The 19,625-nt window shown below is 45.5% G+C and overlaps 1 protein-coding gene across 1 annotated transcript; it reads right to left on the bottom strand.

Annotated features, from left to right (window-relative positions):
- Window positions 1-998: 998 nt before the first annotated feature.
- Window positions 999-18,317, bottom strand: LOC142570488 (uncharacterized). Its single transcript, XM_075678871.1, has 11 exons — window positions 18,164-18,317; window positions 14,821-14,924; window positions 11,213-11,300; window positions 9,649-9,798; window positions 8,345-8,496; window positions 7,757-7,862; window positions 7,195-7,320; window positions 6,278-6,328; window positions 5,546-5,816; window positions 4,161-4,365; window positions 999-1,229 (listed from the first exon to the last, which is right to left on the bottom strand). The coding sequence occupies exons 1-11, from the start codon at window positions 18,315-18,317 to the stop codon at window positions 999-1,001; spliced, it is 1,638 nt and encodes a 545-aa protein (XP_075534986.1).
- Between the last annotated feature and the right edge of the window lie 1,308 nt (window positions 18,318-19,625).

Here is a 19,625-nt window from a genome sequence, read left to right as displayed (position 1 = left end):
TGGGGGCGCATTATGAGCGCCTTTAAAACGTTACGCGGTAACGGCCAAGGCCGTTATATATATGTATGTTCTTGTGAACGCTTTATTCATGATCGTGATTGATGATTGCGCCTAGGTGAATGGCTGCGCCAAAGCTGTGAGATAGCTGTTTTAGGGCGCAGACAACCGACGTCGATTTGAGCAATGCATTGATAAAGCCTCCGCACCTCCTTCGAGTCAGTCCAATGTAATAAATACACTTATCAGGCATTCGTTCATCAAATGGCCCTTGGAAACTGCGTGCTTGTGCTTGTGAGAATAGACGAGCATGAGGTCTACATTTTCGCGCCGATTGGCTGTCATCGCACGAATGCTGCACTGGATGGCACACGTAACGCTTTTAGATTTCTGATGCGCCATCTTACTGATGGCGTGCCGTCCAGCCTGAAAGGCAGGTAATCATTGCTACAATTGCTCTCTCAAAAGTATTACTCTTTAACACCCATAAGAATCCATTGGAGTCCGCAAAATATTCTTGTTAATATATTAGAAATTTACTACAATGAAAGGTTCGACCTTTCTTGCGTTGAAGCTATTTTCTAAAAGGTAAACTCGACAAGCAATGATCCTGTTTCCTTCATGTACACAATACCAAAACGAAATGGTGCTCGAAGGGGGTGCAGTATTTTACGCTGTCACGTGAGCTAAAAAAAGAAGAGACTTGCGTGCAAGTCGCGCAACTCCATTTAATTCCCTTTAGTGGTTTCTTGCATGCCTTCATGCAAATGATCTGTAACGTTCGTCCACTACACTTGCTCCTTTGTTGATGACGTGAATTCTGCGCTCAACACCATCGCGATGGAGCCTGTGTACTTCTTTTGCAATAAAATGCAACCGCGTCCTAGGCTGTTGTTAACTGAGCAGGAAAGCCATCTCGCGATGCCGTTTGACTGAGGTGCCATACTTGTTGGGTTCCCCTGAAGTTTCTAGTTTGTACTGTTGTACGACTGTTCTGAGTACTAGGAACGTGAATACAAACCACCGATCGTAGCCGACAGGAGAGGATCTATCGGCGGAATTCGAGAATCATTGGCTGGCTCATCCGCTTGCCAGATGTCGGTGAGGTTTCCCGACTTCTGAATCATGCCGACGACGATGCCCTGCAGCACTTTGCCCAGAGCCACGGCGATCTTGGGCGCTTCCCAGCTGACTTGCACCACGCCCTTTTCGACAGTGAAGTCGCTGTAGTTCTCTCTGGAGGTAGAAGAAAGTGGGTTGGCCTTATTTTTACAAATGCCAATGCGCAGGAGTCACAAAGGTAGCTCGAATGATTTTGAAGCCTCTCACCACCCTGATATACAACTATTGACAGTGTCGGACTAGACGTCATGAATGTCGTGTCGCCTTCAGTCATATGCGGCAAGTTAAAGAGCAAACATATATTTTTGCAATGAACGCATAGAAGCATCAGGTGCGTTTCTCACTGACACATGCTCTGAGTAAAATAAAAAGGCAACTATACAGCAATGAGAAAGAAAACTACCGAATGTACCATGTCCGGCGTATCGCGTGCTCATTCGTATGAATGGAATATATTAGTAAAGGACAGCAAAAGGTGACTGTGGCTTCCCTTGAGTGACCAAAGTAATTAACACCCTTATCAGCATATGTAGCATAGGCCGACAGAAAAAAAGATCATTTTAGATTTTAACATCAGAAAATTATGCACAGCCTGAGGAGCAAGTCTGCGCAACGGCATACGTAAACGAGCCCTCAAAACTATTTACAAATGGCGCCATGAGCAGCGTCTCCTGGTATTTGAATACAGTAACATATGAAATGGGTTAACAAGTTTAACTGATTATCATGTCGTTTGTTTACGAGAAAATTCACAGTTAGATCTGAAATCCTGACCTAAATTTGATGCATAAAAACAGAAAGAATTAAAAGGGCCACGGTAAAAAAAAGAAAGTACTGCAGTAAAATAAGCTGAAGGACATCTCCATTCAGGCCAAGAAATTTTGTTAACACACATATTAGTTTTTTTTGAAACAGAAGGCTGAAACCGAGGTGACCAATTTTCTGTGCCTGCTCCCCTTAAAAAAGTGTATACGCCAAGTTTAGAGGCTAAATTGACCATAGCATAAGCTTTGCATGCTTACGACGAACGCTTTCACGAAATATGACTGACACACGATGGTTAAACGGTCATTTATTTCAATGTTAAATTGCAGGAATCAAACCTGGCTTCCTTCTTCGGATTTGTCCCAATAACCTTCATAAAAACATCATTGTTGAGAGCAAAACAGGGTGACGGTAAAGGCGCTGGTAGCGATGCATTTTCACAGCGGCTGCATGTGCATTTGCCCAAACACGGCCAGGAGAAGCACGTTCGAGTCTGCCACCTATAGCTCCCGCGTCGACGAACATGGGCGCACGTGTGAAATTTGAACAGACAATGGATGAGTTCGTTGTCGGCAACGGTTTGGTGGTGAACGTGAAATCTGAGACGTCGGGTACTCATGATCAATGTCACTTAAAGCTTATCCACTCATGTATGCTGACGGGAATTTCGAATTCTGTAACTGTGTGATGGAAACCATTTTTATATTAAGATACTGGGGACACGTTCGTACATATTATGGTCCCCTAGATGCTGTGTGTTACCCAAAAGCAAAAAAAAATCATCATCTGGTAATTTCGTATTGTAAAGGAGAGGTGAAAGACAACACCGATTCCTGGGCCGGCTGTTCTATTCTCTGCCTCGTCGTCTTCTCCTCGCCCCGCGCCCGCATTGCAAGCGCCCGAGGCACGGTTCACTTCATCTTCCCACTCGGTCACGCTGCAAGTTTCTGGCACGCCTGCAATCGCGCAGCTTAATATCAAGGCCACTTGTCCAAGGAGTACGGTCGTCGTTGGTGAGTCGTCAAGTGCGCAATCAGCTTCTCTGGAGGGCGGCCCTCACCGTTGCGCGCTGGTCGCATGCCTCGCCGACGATTATCCTGCCGCAGATGTGCACGTACGGAACAGGAGACTCCGTACAATGAACAGTTGCTCTGCTCAGCTTCTGCGTGCCCCTTTTCAGTGTTGCCTCTGACTGGCCAAGTGCTCCAATACGGTGACCTAGATGAAATACCGGCTGCTGCTGGTTTGTCCTTATCCGAAGGTGGAACTAGGGCCGTCCGTTTTGAAACCGATGCTCGTTTGCGCATGTGGTTTCATGCGTGTTTCTTGCTGTCTCTTGTGATTGCATCTTGCGATGCTCTCTTGGGCGTCTTGAGGTCTCTCGCGCGTTTTTCGCGAACGGGCCGGTCTTCGATGATGATGGCCTCAGCCGTGTTGGTCTCCCTGGCCCCCTTCAGCGAGACGTTGCTTGGCGAGGCATGAGCGTCTCCACATTCCGCCAATGACTTGGCGTCGCCAATGGGCGTCACTAGGCGACCCACCATTGCCCATGGACACCATATTCCACCTTCACGCAGACAAATTCACTGCCTATGCTCGTGATGCTCTTGCCCGTGCTGACGTCGCCCGCCAGGTTGCCCGTAATGGCTTGTCGGCTTCACAGGAATGTAAATATGACCACCGACACCGGAAGGTGGACTTCCTTCCAGGATCATTCGTCTTGCTGTGATTGCCGTCACATCGCGTTGGCCTACGCGAAAAACTTCTCTCAGTTTATGTTTACACTTAATGCGTCATACGTCATAATGTGACCCATGAGACCGTTCTGCTAAAACCTAAGTCAGAGTCTGCAGCAATGACGAGTGACATAGTCCATGTCTCGCGCTTAAACCGTACCACTGTCGAACCCAACCCTAACTCCACCGGGAGGGTGCTTTTACCGCCGGCGGGTAATGTCATGGGCGGCACTCCTCTGGTTGGTGCGTGGACAACGAAGACGACGACAGCGTGGCTATCTGGTCCGCACGCGCTAACCCTACTATTGCGGAAGCATTGTGCGCCTCCTCTTGTAAATATGTCCTCTGTATAAGATTCTCCCCCTATCAATGCTTCTTTCAGCCCGAGCGGTTTCCTTTGCTTATCAGCACTAACCGAAGTTTCAGATCACTTGTGGAATTTCGAGCGTGCTGCGTGCTTGTTTCGAAATGGCTACAAAAACAAATGACCACCCTAATGCTTTCAGCAACCCACCCCCCTTTCTTTGCCGTCACGGGTACTGACCTGTTCTCATGAAATGAGTGGTGGAGCATGAGGAAGAGGGCGCACATTTCTCTCTCGGTGAGGATGCTCTTGTTGAACGTCACAGGATGCTCTTCCAGGTCCCGAGGCCATGGACTCAGCCAACTCTCCAGGGTCATCTGATCGCTCAGGTCCCGGCCAACTTTGTTGCCGTCGGCGAGCTCGTAGTCGCTCACTGTGAACCTGCGGCGTAAGCCCATTCACCAGTATTTTACACATCCGCAATTATTATGAGTATAACTAATATTCGATATAGCTTCCAAGCGACATTCTTCCTTCAAAAATAGAGAGACAGGTCAGTTTTTATTACGAAGCGGTTAAAAGCAGCGCCAAGGACAGGACCATAGCAGAGACGACGCACACAGTGCTGCTCCGCTTTGATCCTGTCCTTCGCACTGTTTCGATTCCCTTCGCCACAAACCAGCCAGCCCCATTCAGCATACTCCAGTGGTTCTCATAGCACGGAGCATGAAAATCTCCTTTGCCTCCGACACTTCCGAGTTTCATAGGCCTGTGCGAAGTCATACTTTAGCTTATATAGATGCGAAAAATATCGAAAGCGCTGGCTGTGGTGCCAGTATTCGCTGTCGAAGCTCTACTACGTATGATGACACCCTTTCTAGAAATCGTGGGCTAAGTCTAGCAGGCATTGCTAACTTCTGCTCCCGGTTCGCGCGCTTCTTGGCCATGTCAGAGCACTGATACTGATCGTTAACTAATGCGACGCGTTCGAGAAGGAGCTTTTGAGTGATTAACAACTGCTGTTATGTCTGTTGCCATAATCATTCGCTCAGTCTTGAAGGAACCCTGCGTAAAAAATTGATCTTATGAGCCACTACGCTTACCGAAGAAAGTGTAGCATGTCAAAATCTCGGTTTCTACGTGCTTACTACAAAGAAAGTCCTGCTCTACGTATAACGTTTTATTAAACATATTACGTTTAAAGGTGACTAGCTATTCGGCAAATGCGAAAGACCTTGTGTAGACAATATTATGGACTGAATGCAAGGCGAACCTGGATATAACAGTACATGTTATATCCATATTGCAACCAATTTTGCAACTGCCTCACGAAGAAAGATCTAGTTTACTTAGAAAAATCCGAGGAGACGGATGGTTACGGGTTAGAGCACACGAGCTTGTTCTCTGCACTGTATATATATATAAAAAAAGACTACGCACCATTATAAAAGAAGTGAACTGTGCATGAAACGTTCAAGCAGCTCTTCAGAGCCACCTCTCAGCTTGAAACTGTACGTGAGTACCAAGTTACATGGTTCCTCAGATGTTGCCACTTACGAATCGCGAAGTATGAGCACATAGCTTAAAACTTTCTTTTTGCTTCATTTTGACCTATACTTACCAGTTCAGCAGTAGACTGGCGATGTCGAAAAGGTTCCTTTCGGGGTACGCCGCCTCAATCTTTTGCACTACGTCAATGAAGTAACTCACACTCAGTGCTAAGGATTGGTCTATCTCTGTAGCCACACCACCGTTCGTCTGAGTGTACTTCGGGCACTTCGAGCTAAGTGCTCTCTGCAGCGACTGCGGTGTGTCAGGAGCTCTGGGAAGCGGAACGCTGACTCGTTCTTCTATGCCGGAGTAAAGTTTCTTCTGGCTGGAGTGAAAATCGACTGGAAAATGAGGAAATAGAAAGCACGACGAATTTAGTGACAGGCGTTGCTGAGCTAGTCGGCACATGAATCCGCAAGCAAACATCGCGGGACCAAACTGAAAGAAATAAAACGTTGTGTGTCTAGAGTATTTCTGCTTAATCCGGTTCTTGGCGCTGATTGCTTTCGATTTTTCATGAACTCATCTCGAAATGGCTAACGCCTTTCTTGTGTGTCCTTTTTCTTTTTTTATAACGTATTAATAGAAATGCCCCAATTTTGCAGTTGTCAGCACAAAATGACAAAAACAAGGACAGCTGATCAAGAGCGTGCAATTGGGCAGCGTAAACTGAGAGTTTCTTTTCAGCATTATTATGTTTTATCACGTACTGGTTATACCAAATTTGAAACCACTGCGAATACACGCTGGAGTAGTGTAACCGACAATTTTGCCGAGGAAAAGGCAAAGAAGCAGTACTTACTGTCATACGTGATCAGAATTTTCGTTTGGTCAGGAAGCTGACAACCTGGGTCTAAGGACGATGCAGAAAAAGTAAAAAGAAAATAGCGCCAACGTTACCTTAGCGTCGACGTCCCACTGTCAAAACGTATTACATGCTCACATATTCTACATGTTGAAACATACGTGCAGTACGACATGTTAACGACGATACCCTGCCAGAAATTTAGCAGAAGCTGCGGATTATGGGCATGGGCTCATGTTGCCAGCGCCAGTTTCTTTCTGCCCATTTTGTAGCAGGGCTGTGAAAGCTGGATATAAAAGCTGGTTAAATGGAGCAGTAAGTATCTGCTGTATTCCTTATGACGAAACTTACGCGCTCATAAAGAAGAATGCCTTGTTTCTGGGTTAACATAACAGGATGGCGGAAAAATATTCGTGTTTTACTGTACACACGAGTGGCGCAAACATGAGGAAGGGCGTCGTAAAATTTCATTCTCAATCGGTAACTTTTCAGAATATCTGTTTCAGTGAACGTTTATTCATTACAGCTGGCCGAAGGAGATATGACGACATGTCTGGCGAGTGTTGTCAGGTCGCATAATTCTTAGTCACGCTATCCTAATGTCCATCGCTCCAACGAAGCATTACGATGAATGTTGCGTCACGCAAGGACGAAAGCACTCTCATATGCAATCAATCGGGCACACGGCCTCTGGGTTGTCGTGGCACATGGTGTCATCAGAGAGCTGGGCAGGACCCTTTTTCGAAACCGAAATGAGCTTTGTCATACCAAGCGATATTGAGCTTGCGAGTAAGTGCTGAAAGACGAAGCTGGCGCACTTAGATATTTACTCACAAGACAAACTCATATACTATGCGGCGATGTTTCGCGAAACAACACCCGAAGAAACCACGGAATGTAGACGACATAGTTACCCGTGCACTCTAGGAAAGGGTCGCCCGCTTTTCGCGATAACGCCATTACGGAGAACCGGAGCGAGTGACAACTTGATGATTCTTCGCCGGCGCAAACTTTCTTCACGCTGTACCGAATGGCCTTCACTGCAATGAGAAGTGGATGTAGAGAACACGCACACGCACCTAAAGAGACACCCGAACACAAACACAGACGCACACAACATAACATGCTTTACAGAGCACTAAATAAAAGCTGTTCAATGCGCGCGAGCGAATGGCATTGAACAAATCCAGCACGTTTTCTTTTTGTAAGTATAAGCATTCGGATTTGTTAGCACCCTACGGTGGTGACATTGAATAACTTCTAGAAACTTAACCGGCGGTTGTACAAGTCTCTCCTTTCGGTGAAATGAAGGCACAAGGGGGGAGCGCTGTCGTATGGTTCAAACAGAGTTTGTTTCAACATATAGCGCTACGTGAAACGGCTCCACTGTATGTATGTACGAGTACGCATGTGTCTGAAATTGACGCCTCCGTAACGGGTTTGAATACAGCTGGATGCTTGTCACAGCCTTCTTACCTTTGCTGCCTGTCTCTTGGCAAAGGTCGCTGTACGTTGCCACCTTGGTACCGTTTGAACTGAAGCGGTCTAGGCAGACTTTAATCGGCAGGTGGAATGACTCGAACTGAAGAAGAAATTAAAAAGAGAACTTTCGCGCGAGCACTGTTCATCTAGATGCACGCACCAAAACTAAGCGCATGGGGTCAATGGGAAAACACTTGACTAGCACTTTCATTTATCGAACAAGACCAAAAGACGTTTTTTTTCCTCTTCACCACATACGTCTCTTCGTGAGAGGATCTTGGCAATCGGAACTACCACGCGCCGTACGAAATTTTACTCTCATTTCTTTAACCATATAATAACAGATATTACAAGCGCATACATGCCTGGCGTTGCTGCGACCACGAATGATGCGACCCGTAAAAAGAAAAGCAACGAAAAGCGCAATACGGATAACGAGAAACGTGCGCCCCGATAAAGATGTGACAGTGTGACGAAAAAAAAACAAACAACAACACTGAAAGGGGCCGATTCAGGAGTGAAACGAATCTCGTTCGATACCTACCTATTTTGAAAGAGCGAAAAGAAAGACAGAACTCTTACGGTGACGTTCACTATTCGAGGAACGCCGGTAAAGTGTCCCGGATGCAGTGCCCAGTGCCGAACGGTTAGCGGAGCTTGGAAGTCCTCTACGGTATCAGAGGCATGCCCGACCGGTGAGCGTTGACACTCGTGACATAGGATGCCCATAGGCGCTGCAAGAGAAGGAAGGAATTTCAACGAAATTCGTAAGTAAAACTGAATGAACCTGGCATACCGGTTCACTTAGAAAGTGATAAAATATGTTAAAAACTGCAAAAGACTGATACGCAAAGCCGATCTGAAAGTAAGGCAATGTATTTCATGAAGAAGATCGCTCCACATGTTAAGGCTGCATCGGGCACAAACATTGAAGACTTGGGACCAGTTCAGTCTATAGAACAGACTTTGAAATAGTAACTCAGCGCGATAAAAAGACGGAAACAAGGAAGGTGGACAAGGACAAGCGTGTTTTTATCGCGCTAAGTTACTACTTCAAATTTGGACGACCAACTAGCCCAACAATCAGCTATTCTATAGAACAGACACTTATAACACTTCGACGCTGTGGGCTACTTGTGGCGGTTAATGTAGTCTTCTCTCACCTCGCGAAAAATATAAATAAGGAGGGTGAATAATTTTATTCATCTGAAAAGGAAAGGCTAAATACCGCGCGTCATTAGTCAGAGATTGATATCACTTGACTAAAGTAGCCTTGAAGCTGTGGCAAGAAAGCAGCAGAATAAAGCATCGCACCGATAATGGTCAGCGTTGACTACCCTGTTTGCGAGCTTTCATTTCCTCTCGAAATGTCTGCGCTTATAACGCCATGCACAAGCTCTAAGCCCCAGGAGCTGCTTGCTTTTCAGACGGTAGTTCATTTTCGCTACAAACTTTTATCTCAGGATAGAAGAGAAAGCACCACTTTCGTGAATGTAAGATTTAGTAGCAAATTCGTACAGGCTGAAGGGCGAAATGAAGGTAGAACTGGTGTTCGTATGCGCGCCGAACAAGAAGTACTGTGTACCCGTTCAGATTGCGTCCTTTCTACAAAAGTTTTTGTTAAAGCGTTCATTTATTGCACATTGCACACATAAAGAAACTGAAATTTAATGTTCGTAGAAGACTGGCGTGCTCACGGACATAACTTTCAGGAGTCGGTTGATTACTCTGTCTAATTTTTCAAATTATTCTGATTTTTAAGTTATCCAGAATTATAGACACTGGCTTTGTTCGCCATATATATCTGTCGACTTAGCTAACCATTGAACCGTGCAGGCCGCACACTCTCTGTGTATCAGCGTTCTATTCCAGCTCGGCAGGCTCACCTCGGCAAACCTCTTCGGTGAGTTCGCGTGCAATCTGCCTGAGCAGCACGTCGTCCATGGAGTTTGGAATGACCACGACGGAGTCACGGGGCCCGTGCTTAAAAGCACGCAATATGTCGGTCCTTGGCCCCACTGTAAAGATCTTCAGATCTGCGACAACAGAAGAGATAGTAATAAACGCTGAAATAGGATGATGACACATGGCAAAGGATAACTTAAATCCCTTTGAAAAGCTTTGGCAGTACGGTTTCCGCGGCAACCAACTAGACCACCTTGACGGCATCTCTTGGAGCATGTGGACTCTGCGTAGTTTATGCAAATGCGCGTAGCATGTGCGCACAGCCCCTTTACGCCTGTTTGCCGCTCCCATACAGTACCATAGTCACATAGCTGGACCACAGAAGATGGGAAGGGTAAAGGCAAAGCTTCCGCACGTCGCAGGTTTAAGAAAATGACGTCATCGAAAGGATAATCTTGTATTGAATAATTAGGGCCTGGCATATGCACTAGCAGCCCTAGCGCAATGCCAATATATAGTTCTGGTTCCTAGCGTGATAGTCATAGTGATGCAAATGTCGTGCAGTTTAGTCCTTTCTTGTTGAAAGAAAGAGCGCACATAGGTGCCGTGGCCTGGAAACAAGCTCTGTGTCTGTGAGGGCGCATCGCTTTTTTTAAACTTAGCGCTAGGTTGACTAACCGAAAATGTTTTTCAAGTAAGCACAGTCTGCCCATTTGGCCGGAGGCAAATCGCGCACCAGTGGGGCTGACTTTGTGCCCGAAAACATATTTTAATTTGCACGTGAACTTCGAAGTGCGAGGTTGATAACTGCACAGGACGAAAATCACGATTATCGGTAAAAAAAAACTCTTTGCAAACAACCAACTGCATGAATGAAATTTTGTAGTGGTATTACGAAGTTCTTCTCAGCTTAGAGCTTAATGTTTTAACAGTTCGTCTCTAATCGACTGTGTTCGGCATTCGTGCTTTTCATATCGCAAACGAGCAATAGTTTTCGGGGTCGTGGCTGTTTCATTTCGGCGGTCGAAGGTCGAACTCTTCAAGGTTAATGTGAGTGCACTTAATCCATTTACCGCACAGTGAACAGTTTTTATTTCACCGTCTGTCTGGTTAGTTCAATGATCGACCGTACACTTGAACGCAAAGATGCTAGCACCAGCGCGGAAATTTCTAGTCAGAATAATCGCTGTGCATTGTGTGACACTGCCGCGTGATTACTCTCCTGAACATGCAAGAGTCGTAAGAATACGTGCCATTTCAGTGGCGACGTTGTGTGGTAACAATCACGATAGTGCACCAGTATTCGCTACAGGGTCACTCCACACGGGAGCGCTTGAAATGTGCGAGTGTGTTAATGTCCCTGTAGGGTGCCCGGCAGTCAGCAGTGAGATACTTCATCATCATCATCATCATGGTTACGCCCACTGCAGGGCAAAGGCTTCTCCCATACTTCTCCAACTACCCCGGTCATGTACTAATTGTGGCCATGTTGTCCCTGCAAACTTCTTAATCTCATCCGCCCACCTAACTTTGTGAGATACTTACCTTCATGCTTTTCTCGAAGGTGCTGGACGACTGTGCGCACGTCCTCGAGGCTCGCTCTGAAGGAGCTGAACTTGAAGTAAACCACCACCTGCGAGCAAGAATAAACGTAAAAACCTGTCGTTTGGGCTATTATGCGATGAATGTTTTAAGATTTTAGGCTCCAGGAAGGGCTTTCCAATGGCTTGAGTTTCCATGCCAGCGTAGCTACGTTGTAAAGCGGGTAGTACTATAGTTTCACTTCTGCAATACCTGTCAAACAGAAGAGCGTTAGTGTTAACGACTAGTTTCTACCGCGCCAACTTTCCTCAAAACTTAATCCTGTCATTGCTACAGCCCAAAGAAACTTAGGTGTGCTACTCTCGCTCCTTCGCATCCACATTGACTACTAGAAGCGGTGACAGCACTTAAAGGAAGACAGCCGTCACCTCCTCCCCCCTGCTTGTGTTTGTAACTCCAACAAACTTCTGAGACAGTGGCGTCAAGTGAACTCCGTTCTTTAACGTCCTTCGGTTTGGCGTTATAAATATATAGGTAGCTATGGTCTTGTACATTACGCGCACTAAGCATCACTGCTCCCATTCATAAAAAGCTGTTACGTCTCACTTGTTCATAAAAGGAAATTAAGCCCAATCTTGATGCTGAAAATATTGTTACGTAGGAAGACGCAGACAAAAAGCTATATACAAGTATATTTACAAGAGAATACGCCGCACTTGGCCAAGAGGCAACAGTCCGCGCTAGCCTGTAATCGTCGTCGTCGTCTTCTCACTGCTCGCCTCTTCGTCATTGTAAACACAGTTCCGTAGCAATATAATTAGCGAAGGTATTACGCAATGGAAAGAGCGCTTACGAGCGTAAAGTTTTGTGAATTGGGCCGAATTCACAAAGCTTTACGCTCGTAAGCAGCGTACTGGATGGTCGCCTTCGCTAATACTATGTCCAGCACAGGATTGGTTCAAGTTTACTCTCACGAACAATCCTAGCGTTAAAGTTAAAACGTAATGAGCAATTGGTGGAAACAATGAGGATAGGACCAACAGAGCGTTCTGTAGGTGCTCTCCTCAATTGTTACAGCAACTTCTCGTGCTTTTTCAAGCACGAACATCGTAAATAAACGAACTAAAACGAACTAGACCACACCAAGATGAGGTTGCAACAAGTCTAGCGTAATGATGTTTTGTGAATATGGGACGAGGAGGCGAATTCACAGTGTGTTATTGTTCGTAAGTGCTGACCACCATCAGCCAGCCGCCATGGCTAATATTATGTCCCGCATCATCATTGGCTAGAACCTAGTCTGATGAATAGCTTTAGCGTAATCACAAAAGATATCACTTCAAAATTGTTCATTAGAGAAAATTCCAGCCAATCCTTATGCTGGACGTGTGATTAGCGAATAAAGCCGGAAAGTGACAAAGCACACTTAAGAACGAAAATGTTTGCTAATTTGGCGACAGAATGCTAGATTACTTAACTCATGTTGGCAAAGCCTGTGCCTTGCGCACTCCCATCTTTTAAACCAATTTTGTTACATGAGTCTTGAATGGATTTCCTTGCATTGTTCGTGTTAAGGGGATTAGAATAATTTACTCAATAATCTTTTACTTCCTGAAGTACACATTTTCAAAAGATAAATAGCTCTTTAGTCCTTTTTCTCTCAGTGACAGCATAGAAAGGCGGCTGAAGAAAGGAAAATCAAAGTTCATAGTTAATAAACTAGACAGTTATTAACTATTATAGAAGGTATGTGCTACTCTAAGCATATGTGCAATACCAGACATCAATGTATTACGCCTTGTGGTTGTCTAGTGAGCCTTATAGCTTTATGTTCCAAATAAAAATCAGGGAGAAGGAAGGGAACATATAGCTGAAAAAATACTCGTGTGCTTTTTCTTTCCTCAGAAGGCAAATAGCGGGAGTAAGCAAAGTGCCAGGGCCGGTGCTCAATCGTCGTTTCTTCGAGCCAATAGAAAATCCAATAGGGATTTGTTTTCCTGTACACAAGAAGTGCAGGCCCATTCTTGCAATGTCCATTTCCAAGAGGCAAGAGACGGTTTATGGGCTAGAATTTAGATCATCACGGTTGTACTTTCAAAATCCAGGGATCGAAATCACAAAGCTTTTCAATATCTACCCTTTGTTGATGAGTGCTGCCTATAGGCAACATACAGAATTTTTTGTCTTGCCGAGTTTCAATATTAAGTAGGAAATTTTTGGTTAAATGTCTTCGCCCAACACTGAATGACCGGCAGCAAGCATCATTTGTTGGTCTAGAGCAGAAACACGGGACGAGGAAGAAGTTTGGCACGCGACTCACTGTCCTTTGAAAGCAACGTCAGAGGAGACAGGCTGATGTAAGATATCCAGCAGCAGTGGTGTCACACAAGTGATGCAAAGCAAATGAAATGTGCACCTATGATTGAAATACCATGAGAGCTGTCTATGCAAATTAAAAACGAAGCCTTAGTGGCTTGGAGTGAATCCCACTCTCGCTTTCTCGCGGGGTTTCCCCCTATTGCTGAAAAAATTCCCCAAGAAATTTTTTGTTGTTGATTATGCGTCTAGCTGATGTGTTTCGCAGATTTAGATAGAGAATCAACTTTTTTCTTTCTGCGTATTTATACATCTCGTCCATAAATGGTTAAGTGCTCTTGGCCATTGGCTGGCCACCTTCACTAATATTATGTCGCAATGGACAGGAATTTGCTCCCAAGAACAGTTCTAGCGTAAGCACTTTCAGTGAATACGAACACGGGGCCCGCATTGAGAAAAAATTGCTTACGCTCTAACGGTTTGCAGAGAAACATTTAGCCAATTTTGATGTTGGTCATTACATTAGTAAAGCTGGCCAACAAATGGCAAAGTGTACTTGAAAAGCTTTGCAAATTTTGTGCCTGATCTTTGTACAATGAAGCTGCTTAAGAAGGTTCATAGTGTTCGTCGTGTGGCGGTATCAAATGCGAGCCAGAGAAAGACCAGCCACGCAGCCTGCGTAGAAGCCCCGAAGCGACTGCATGACCAGACAGAACGTGGAGCCGGTGCAGCATAAAGTAAAACACGCGTGATGTAGCTGAGAGTAGAGAATTACTAAGGTCGGATATAGTAAAGTGTTTAAAAAAGCCTCTGGCAGAGAAATAATTGCACCCGATACACTGAAACGTTTTCAGAGCCTTTACAAGGTTTCAGGCAGTGGAAAACCAGACCACTAGAGTTCCGAATTGCGTGTTAGCCTTAGAGCACCTTTATGTAGTTTCGCAGTCTTGAATGTACGCATTGCTCAGATTTGCATGTTATTCAAACGTTTCTTTTCTTCACCTTGCAATAATACAGAACACAAATAGGTCGTAAAGACACAGCAAGCTCAATTCTCGGGACCTAAACGCACCTTCAAGATTGTTCATGAACCTAGCTCACAAGGAAGTTCTTGTTCTCGTGTTTCCCTTCTAGAAAACAATGGAAATAGTGTTGCCACGACGTTCTCTTTAATAAATTTCCACTCTTCCTTGCAAAGGCCCGTTTACAGGATGTTGATCAGTCGGTGGGCAGCGACTGGTGATGAGAATAAATAAAGCAGAACTAATCGTTCTGTCATAGCGTTCTTGCTTTACCTTGGATGGAGACAGCGGATAGGCTAGCTGTCCTCGGGGTCGAAGCCTGTCCCATGTTTTAAGCACTGCGCGCCATATGTCCACCTCTGTGCATTGCGAGCAGCCTGCAAGCGAATGATGGAAATATTATACATAACACATGAATAGATGCACACTTCTAGCGTCTGATGGAGCAAAAATGATACACTTCATTTTACAAACGCTGTCTCTGGTAACACGTCAGATATCGCTTTAGGGTTAGCGAATTATCAAAATGTGCTTCATGTGTTGTACAAGCAGACACCTGAGGGTCGGGTGGTGGTGTTATTTCTAAAGTGCATGGTCCAGCTTGGATTATGTGTTCCAGCAGCCATTTTCCCAAGGGCTCTGGGTGCTTTCTGTGCACGCAGAAGTCGCAAAGTGTGAAGTTTTCCGTTCTTGCATTTACCTAGAGACTGCGCGAGCGTGAAAGAATATTTAAGACCAATACCCTAATACATGTAAGCATTGTAAGAAAAAAGCGGATCTATTCCATATTATGTGGTCGTGCCCAGCCGAAAATCACACAAATCACGAAATAAGTAGTACTGAGCAGTGGGAGGCCGTGTTGCTCAGCTCCGACCCTGACCTGCAGGCCAAGGTCATCGAGAGAGCTGAAGAAGCCGCCCGGGCCCAGGGGCTCGTGGCTGCCTAACAACAAGGTCATCCGTCAATACCTTGTTTTCAAATAAAGTCTTTACTCACTCTTAAGCAAATCTAACTACGGCTCTCTTCAGCAGTGTCTGTTGTCCGAGGTGTGCGTTTACGAACAGTGTGCGCTGAATGCGACGTTTAAGAACGGCCATAAGGATGATATTTCTTCTTCAGGTGGACTTCTCCATAGCGCTTTTGTAGTATGCAGTGTGAATAGAATTGCGTGATGAAGATCTGTTGCTGTTTGGACTGTTGAGGCCGCACGTTTTAGTTGCAATTTTAATAGACCATAGTTTTCATTTTGTAGATGGTTTGCAATGTGCATTTTGTGTGATACATCTATGGAATAACGACAAAAATACAATGCAGAAAGCGCGGCCGGATAAAATTAGTTTATTCAGTCACTACGAAGAACAACGTGCTTTCTGAACATACGCAGGTTATTCGGCTTCTCAGTCACATTGGACGATTGAAGAGCATACCTATCCGCGAACGGACTCTTTCTTCGCTTCCCCCATACTTTCACTATACTCTCGTCAGTCTATGATAAGATGCAATAAAGGACTCTGGTAATACCGATAAATGCGGCTTGGTGTAGCGCGTTCGACACCTGCGCTGTCTGTCATGCATCCTTTTTGAAATACTTATGCAGTACTGGTGCCCAGCGGAGTATCAATTTTCCGAGTGTCAGCAGTACAAATTTTGGTCGCGGAAAAGTTTGCTTTCTGCCTTTCGGAGTCCCATATTATTGAGTTTGGTTAAAGTACATTAGAGGAGAATGTAATGTTTTGCGATAGCTTAGATAGTCCCATTTCGTCACGTTTAGTGTGACAACACTTAAGCGTAAGCTGCATAGGTTACTTAAAGGGCAACTGACTTGTTGCAGGAGTATACATCATAAGTATGGGACACGTTGCATATTCAGCCATCGATCCTTCGTTCGCAAACGTGCACCTCTGTTATCGTTAAACTGTATTAGCGCAGTAACATAACAGGGAAACTTTGGTCAGGCCGCTAACCTCGGCTGACTGCAAACCGAACCTGACAACCACTATAGAGTTACCGACATTTGGCAAACAGTCAAGATGGGGAAGGGCCGTTCAACAGAGTGCACTGTGGTATCCCGAAAGAGCGTAAACTGGCCTGAAGCGACTGGAGATGCGGTGAAAAGAATTTGGGAAGATAAACTGACGCTGTGGGCCGTAATGCTCGGAATGCCTTCCTCTATGTGGTGACGGCAGTGCTCAACGACAGTCGTGCTGTCGTCGAGATATTATACGAAAAGAAAACACGTGCAAGTGAATCTCGGCTATATAAGCAAGTGCGACCGGTAGCAGCCTACTCCGAATGAATTATGCGCAGGACACTTTATAGAGAACATGCACTCATCAGAGGACGCTGCGTCTGTTTCAGCGTTCACTTCGGAGGCACCAACCGCCTCAACAGCGAACACGGCCACTTAAGCAAACACGAGAAGGCTGACCAATAGCTTGTTATTTGTGCCATTATTGAGATGCGTTGGAGTTCAAGTGGTGTTGCAGCGACGTGCCCTACTCGACGCTGCTGTGAACCGTGCACAAGAATGGCCGTGTTGCGTAACGAGTGGCCCTAGTGGTATAGAGTGAGACCTTTACGTTTAACCACAGTCAGCACTGCCCGTGAACTTTAGTTGATGGCCTCATAGTATATACAGGGAGAAACGTGCGCGACAATAAAATGGTACAAACTGACCAGTCCTTGCTACGTTGTAACAGAGTTTTGGTTCGGACTAAAACGCTGCTATAACGCAAGAGAAAAGTAGCAATAAGCGCCGTATACATAAGCTCGTCATTAGACGGGCGTATCTTCCCGACGTTGCCAAACGAAAGTTGTCGAAATGAAGGCGGCCTTTCGAATTATCATTTTTACAATGTTGTCCATAGAGTTACGCTGGTGCCTTGTGGCGAAGTTTGACAGGTAGCCGCAGGGGCAATCTTCAATAGTTTTTTTTTTGTTTTGGCAGTAACTGTAGTTGATAGAATTGCGAGATCATTATCTATTGCAATGTTACGAAAGCTGAAAACTTTGCACTTCGGTTTCTTCCAATTTTGAAATTTTCATTCGTGTCGAATCATTATGAACCATGAGCGAACAACTCCAGAGGCGACAGGGACCGATCAAACGTACTCTGTTATGGCCGCGCGGACCGTACTTTTTAAGCGATCTGCGAAGCGGACAGAGTGTGCCGGTTGCTGATAGCTTCGCGCGCTGTGATTTCGCCGCTTCGCGTCGAAGAGAGACGCGCGGGCCCATGTACCGAAAGCGACCTGCGAAAGGGGCAGGGTGCGGCTTGTGCTGGGAGCTTCGTGAGCGCTGTGCTCTCGCCGCTTCGTGCGCGTTGAAGCCACAGGCAGCACGAAGGTAAAGCCGCTCGCTGCTGCGCGCTCTGTCTTGAAAGCGATCGTCTTACAGGACGGACGGACAGACAGGCTGACGGACGGACGGGCGATTTTGTCATTGGGTACGCATAGAAATGCTTACGCATTTATTATATGAAAGGAAGGTGGGGTTAACCAAGACTGGGTCCGCTTTTCGACCCGGCGCTGGGGACAAAGTGACAGGGGAGGAAAAGAATCAGCGAGAGAAGGTCAAGTAGAGAGAAAGTCAAATGATGGTATACCATTACCTTTACCTGCCATGTTCTCAATGGCACAGGACGGCGAAGCGTGCGTGTCATGGCGTGAGTTGTACGTCAGCTCTAGCTCGGTGGCGTCTTCGCTCAGGGCAGCTGCCGACAAGCTGACCGCCGTGTGACGGCCACCCGTTTTCAGCAGCCTCTCGGCCATGTAGCTGGAACCGAAAATAGACCGCGAGCGCCACTAAAGTTCGGAACGCATCGTCCCGGCAGTAAATGCTGAACTCGCAATGACTGGGCCCGTATTCACAAGAAAATTCACAGGCTAGGCTGCTCTTAACAACCGATGCAGGACCACCTTTGTGTTGGACATATTATTAGTAGGGGTGTGCGAATAAATATTTTCCTTGAGGCCAGATACAATATGAAGTAGACATTCGTAACAAGATGAGGCATGCGTCTGATGCAGCAAAAGTCCGGAAAGAACTCAGCACATCCTCATGGCTACCAAGATAATATACACCAAGCAAGACTTGTAGGTGAAGTCCAGGTTCTAGAAGCGCTGAGATTCAAAGCGGATAAATGCATTAACTGGTCGGCAGTAGGGATAAGCAAGATACGTTTAGAGCATTGGTGGAAAGAAGGTCGGGAAGAGATTGATAGGGTCGCAGTCGCTACACACATACAACAATATACAATATACAGATATAAGTCTTAAGAGAGCAAAGATATAGGAGAGATACGTGAAATAGTAGACTGCAATGCGTGTATATAATACGGGATCAGCTTAAGCAGGCTAGATAACTATTTGCGGCCGCCACGTTTCAAAGGCAGTGCCAATATAAACAATAATAATGATCATCTGCTTAACTGTTGTATTAATTTGTGCGCTTCCAAAAATTTAGTCGTGAAATCCGTCACGTTGTTCGAATTTTCACTGCACTTCAAAATTTAAAAACTTAACTTACATGCAAAGAAAAAGATTCACAAGTCTTGTCGAGAATGCCTGAGCAGAGAGCGACCCTGCGCATACCTATGCTATGCTCAGGGTTATGTGCCGAAGTACATAATAAGCTGGAAAAATTATGCGTGCTTCCGTGCTGTGCTTTATATCATTTTCGGTCGTTTAGTGAGTGAGTGAGTGAGTGAGTGAGTGAGTGAGTGAGTGAGTGAGTGAGTGAGTGAGTGAGTGAGTGAGTAGAATATCAGTTTGTAGACAGAATCAGCCTTCCAGGGAGATGCTGGTATTCATTTCCTCTTACGTCTCGTGCTAAACGTACATAACCAATGATTAAAGGAACTTCGGAAGAGTAAAAGTAACAAGAAGTCTGGGTTGTCGAGTAATCTGAAAGGAAAGCCACTGCAGCCTTCTTAGTTAACAAAGTGGACTGCAAAAATTAGATATGCTTAGTTCCGATCTCAAATCGAAGAGCGAATTCAAACAATAACGTTTCGAGCATTCGAATGTATTTAGGAATGAAAGATATCAAACTCTTATGCTATAGATCACTGCATTTCG

This window comes from Dermacentor variabilis, chromosome 2 (genome assembly GCF_050947875.1).
Source record: "Dermacentor variabilis isolate Ectoservices chromosome 2, ASM5094787v1, whole genome shotgun sequence".
NCBI lineage: Eukaryota > Metazoa > Arthropoda > Arachnida > Ixodida > Ixodidae > Dermacentor > Dermacentor variabilis.
The sequence above is the reverse complement of the archived record's forward strand: the minus strand, read 5'-3'. Positions and strand labels throughout refer to the sequence as shown.

What these genes read in the sequence shown, in the direction of transcription:
- LOC142570488 (XM_075678871.1), bottom strand. Translation starts at nt 18,317, where the DNA reads ATGGCCGAGAGGCTGCTGAAAACGGGTGGCCGTCACACGGCGGTCAGC. An exon ending in CACCGAAGAGGTTTGCCGAG is followed by an intron (nt 8,497 to 9,648) that starts GTGAGCCTGCCG and finishes CTTCTCTTGCAG; the next exon opens with CGCCTATGGGCATCCTATGT. An exon ending in CATTTCATGAGAACAGGTCA is followed by an intron (nt 1,230 to 4,160) that starts GTACCCGTGACG and finishes ACCTCCAGAGAG; the next exon opens with AACTACAGCGACTTCACTGT.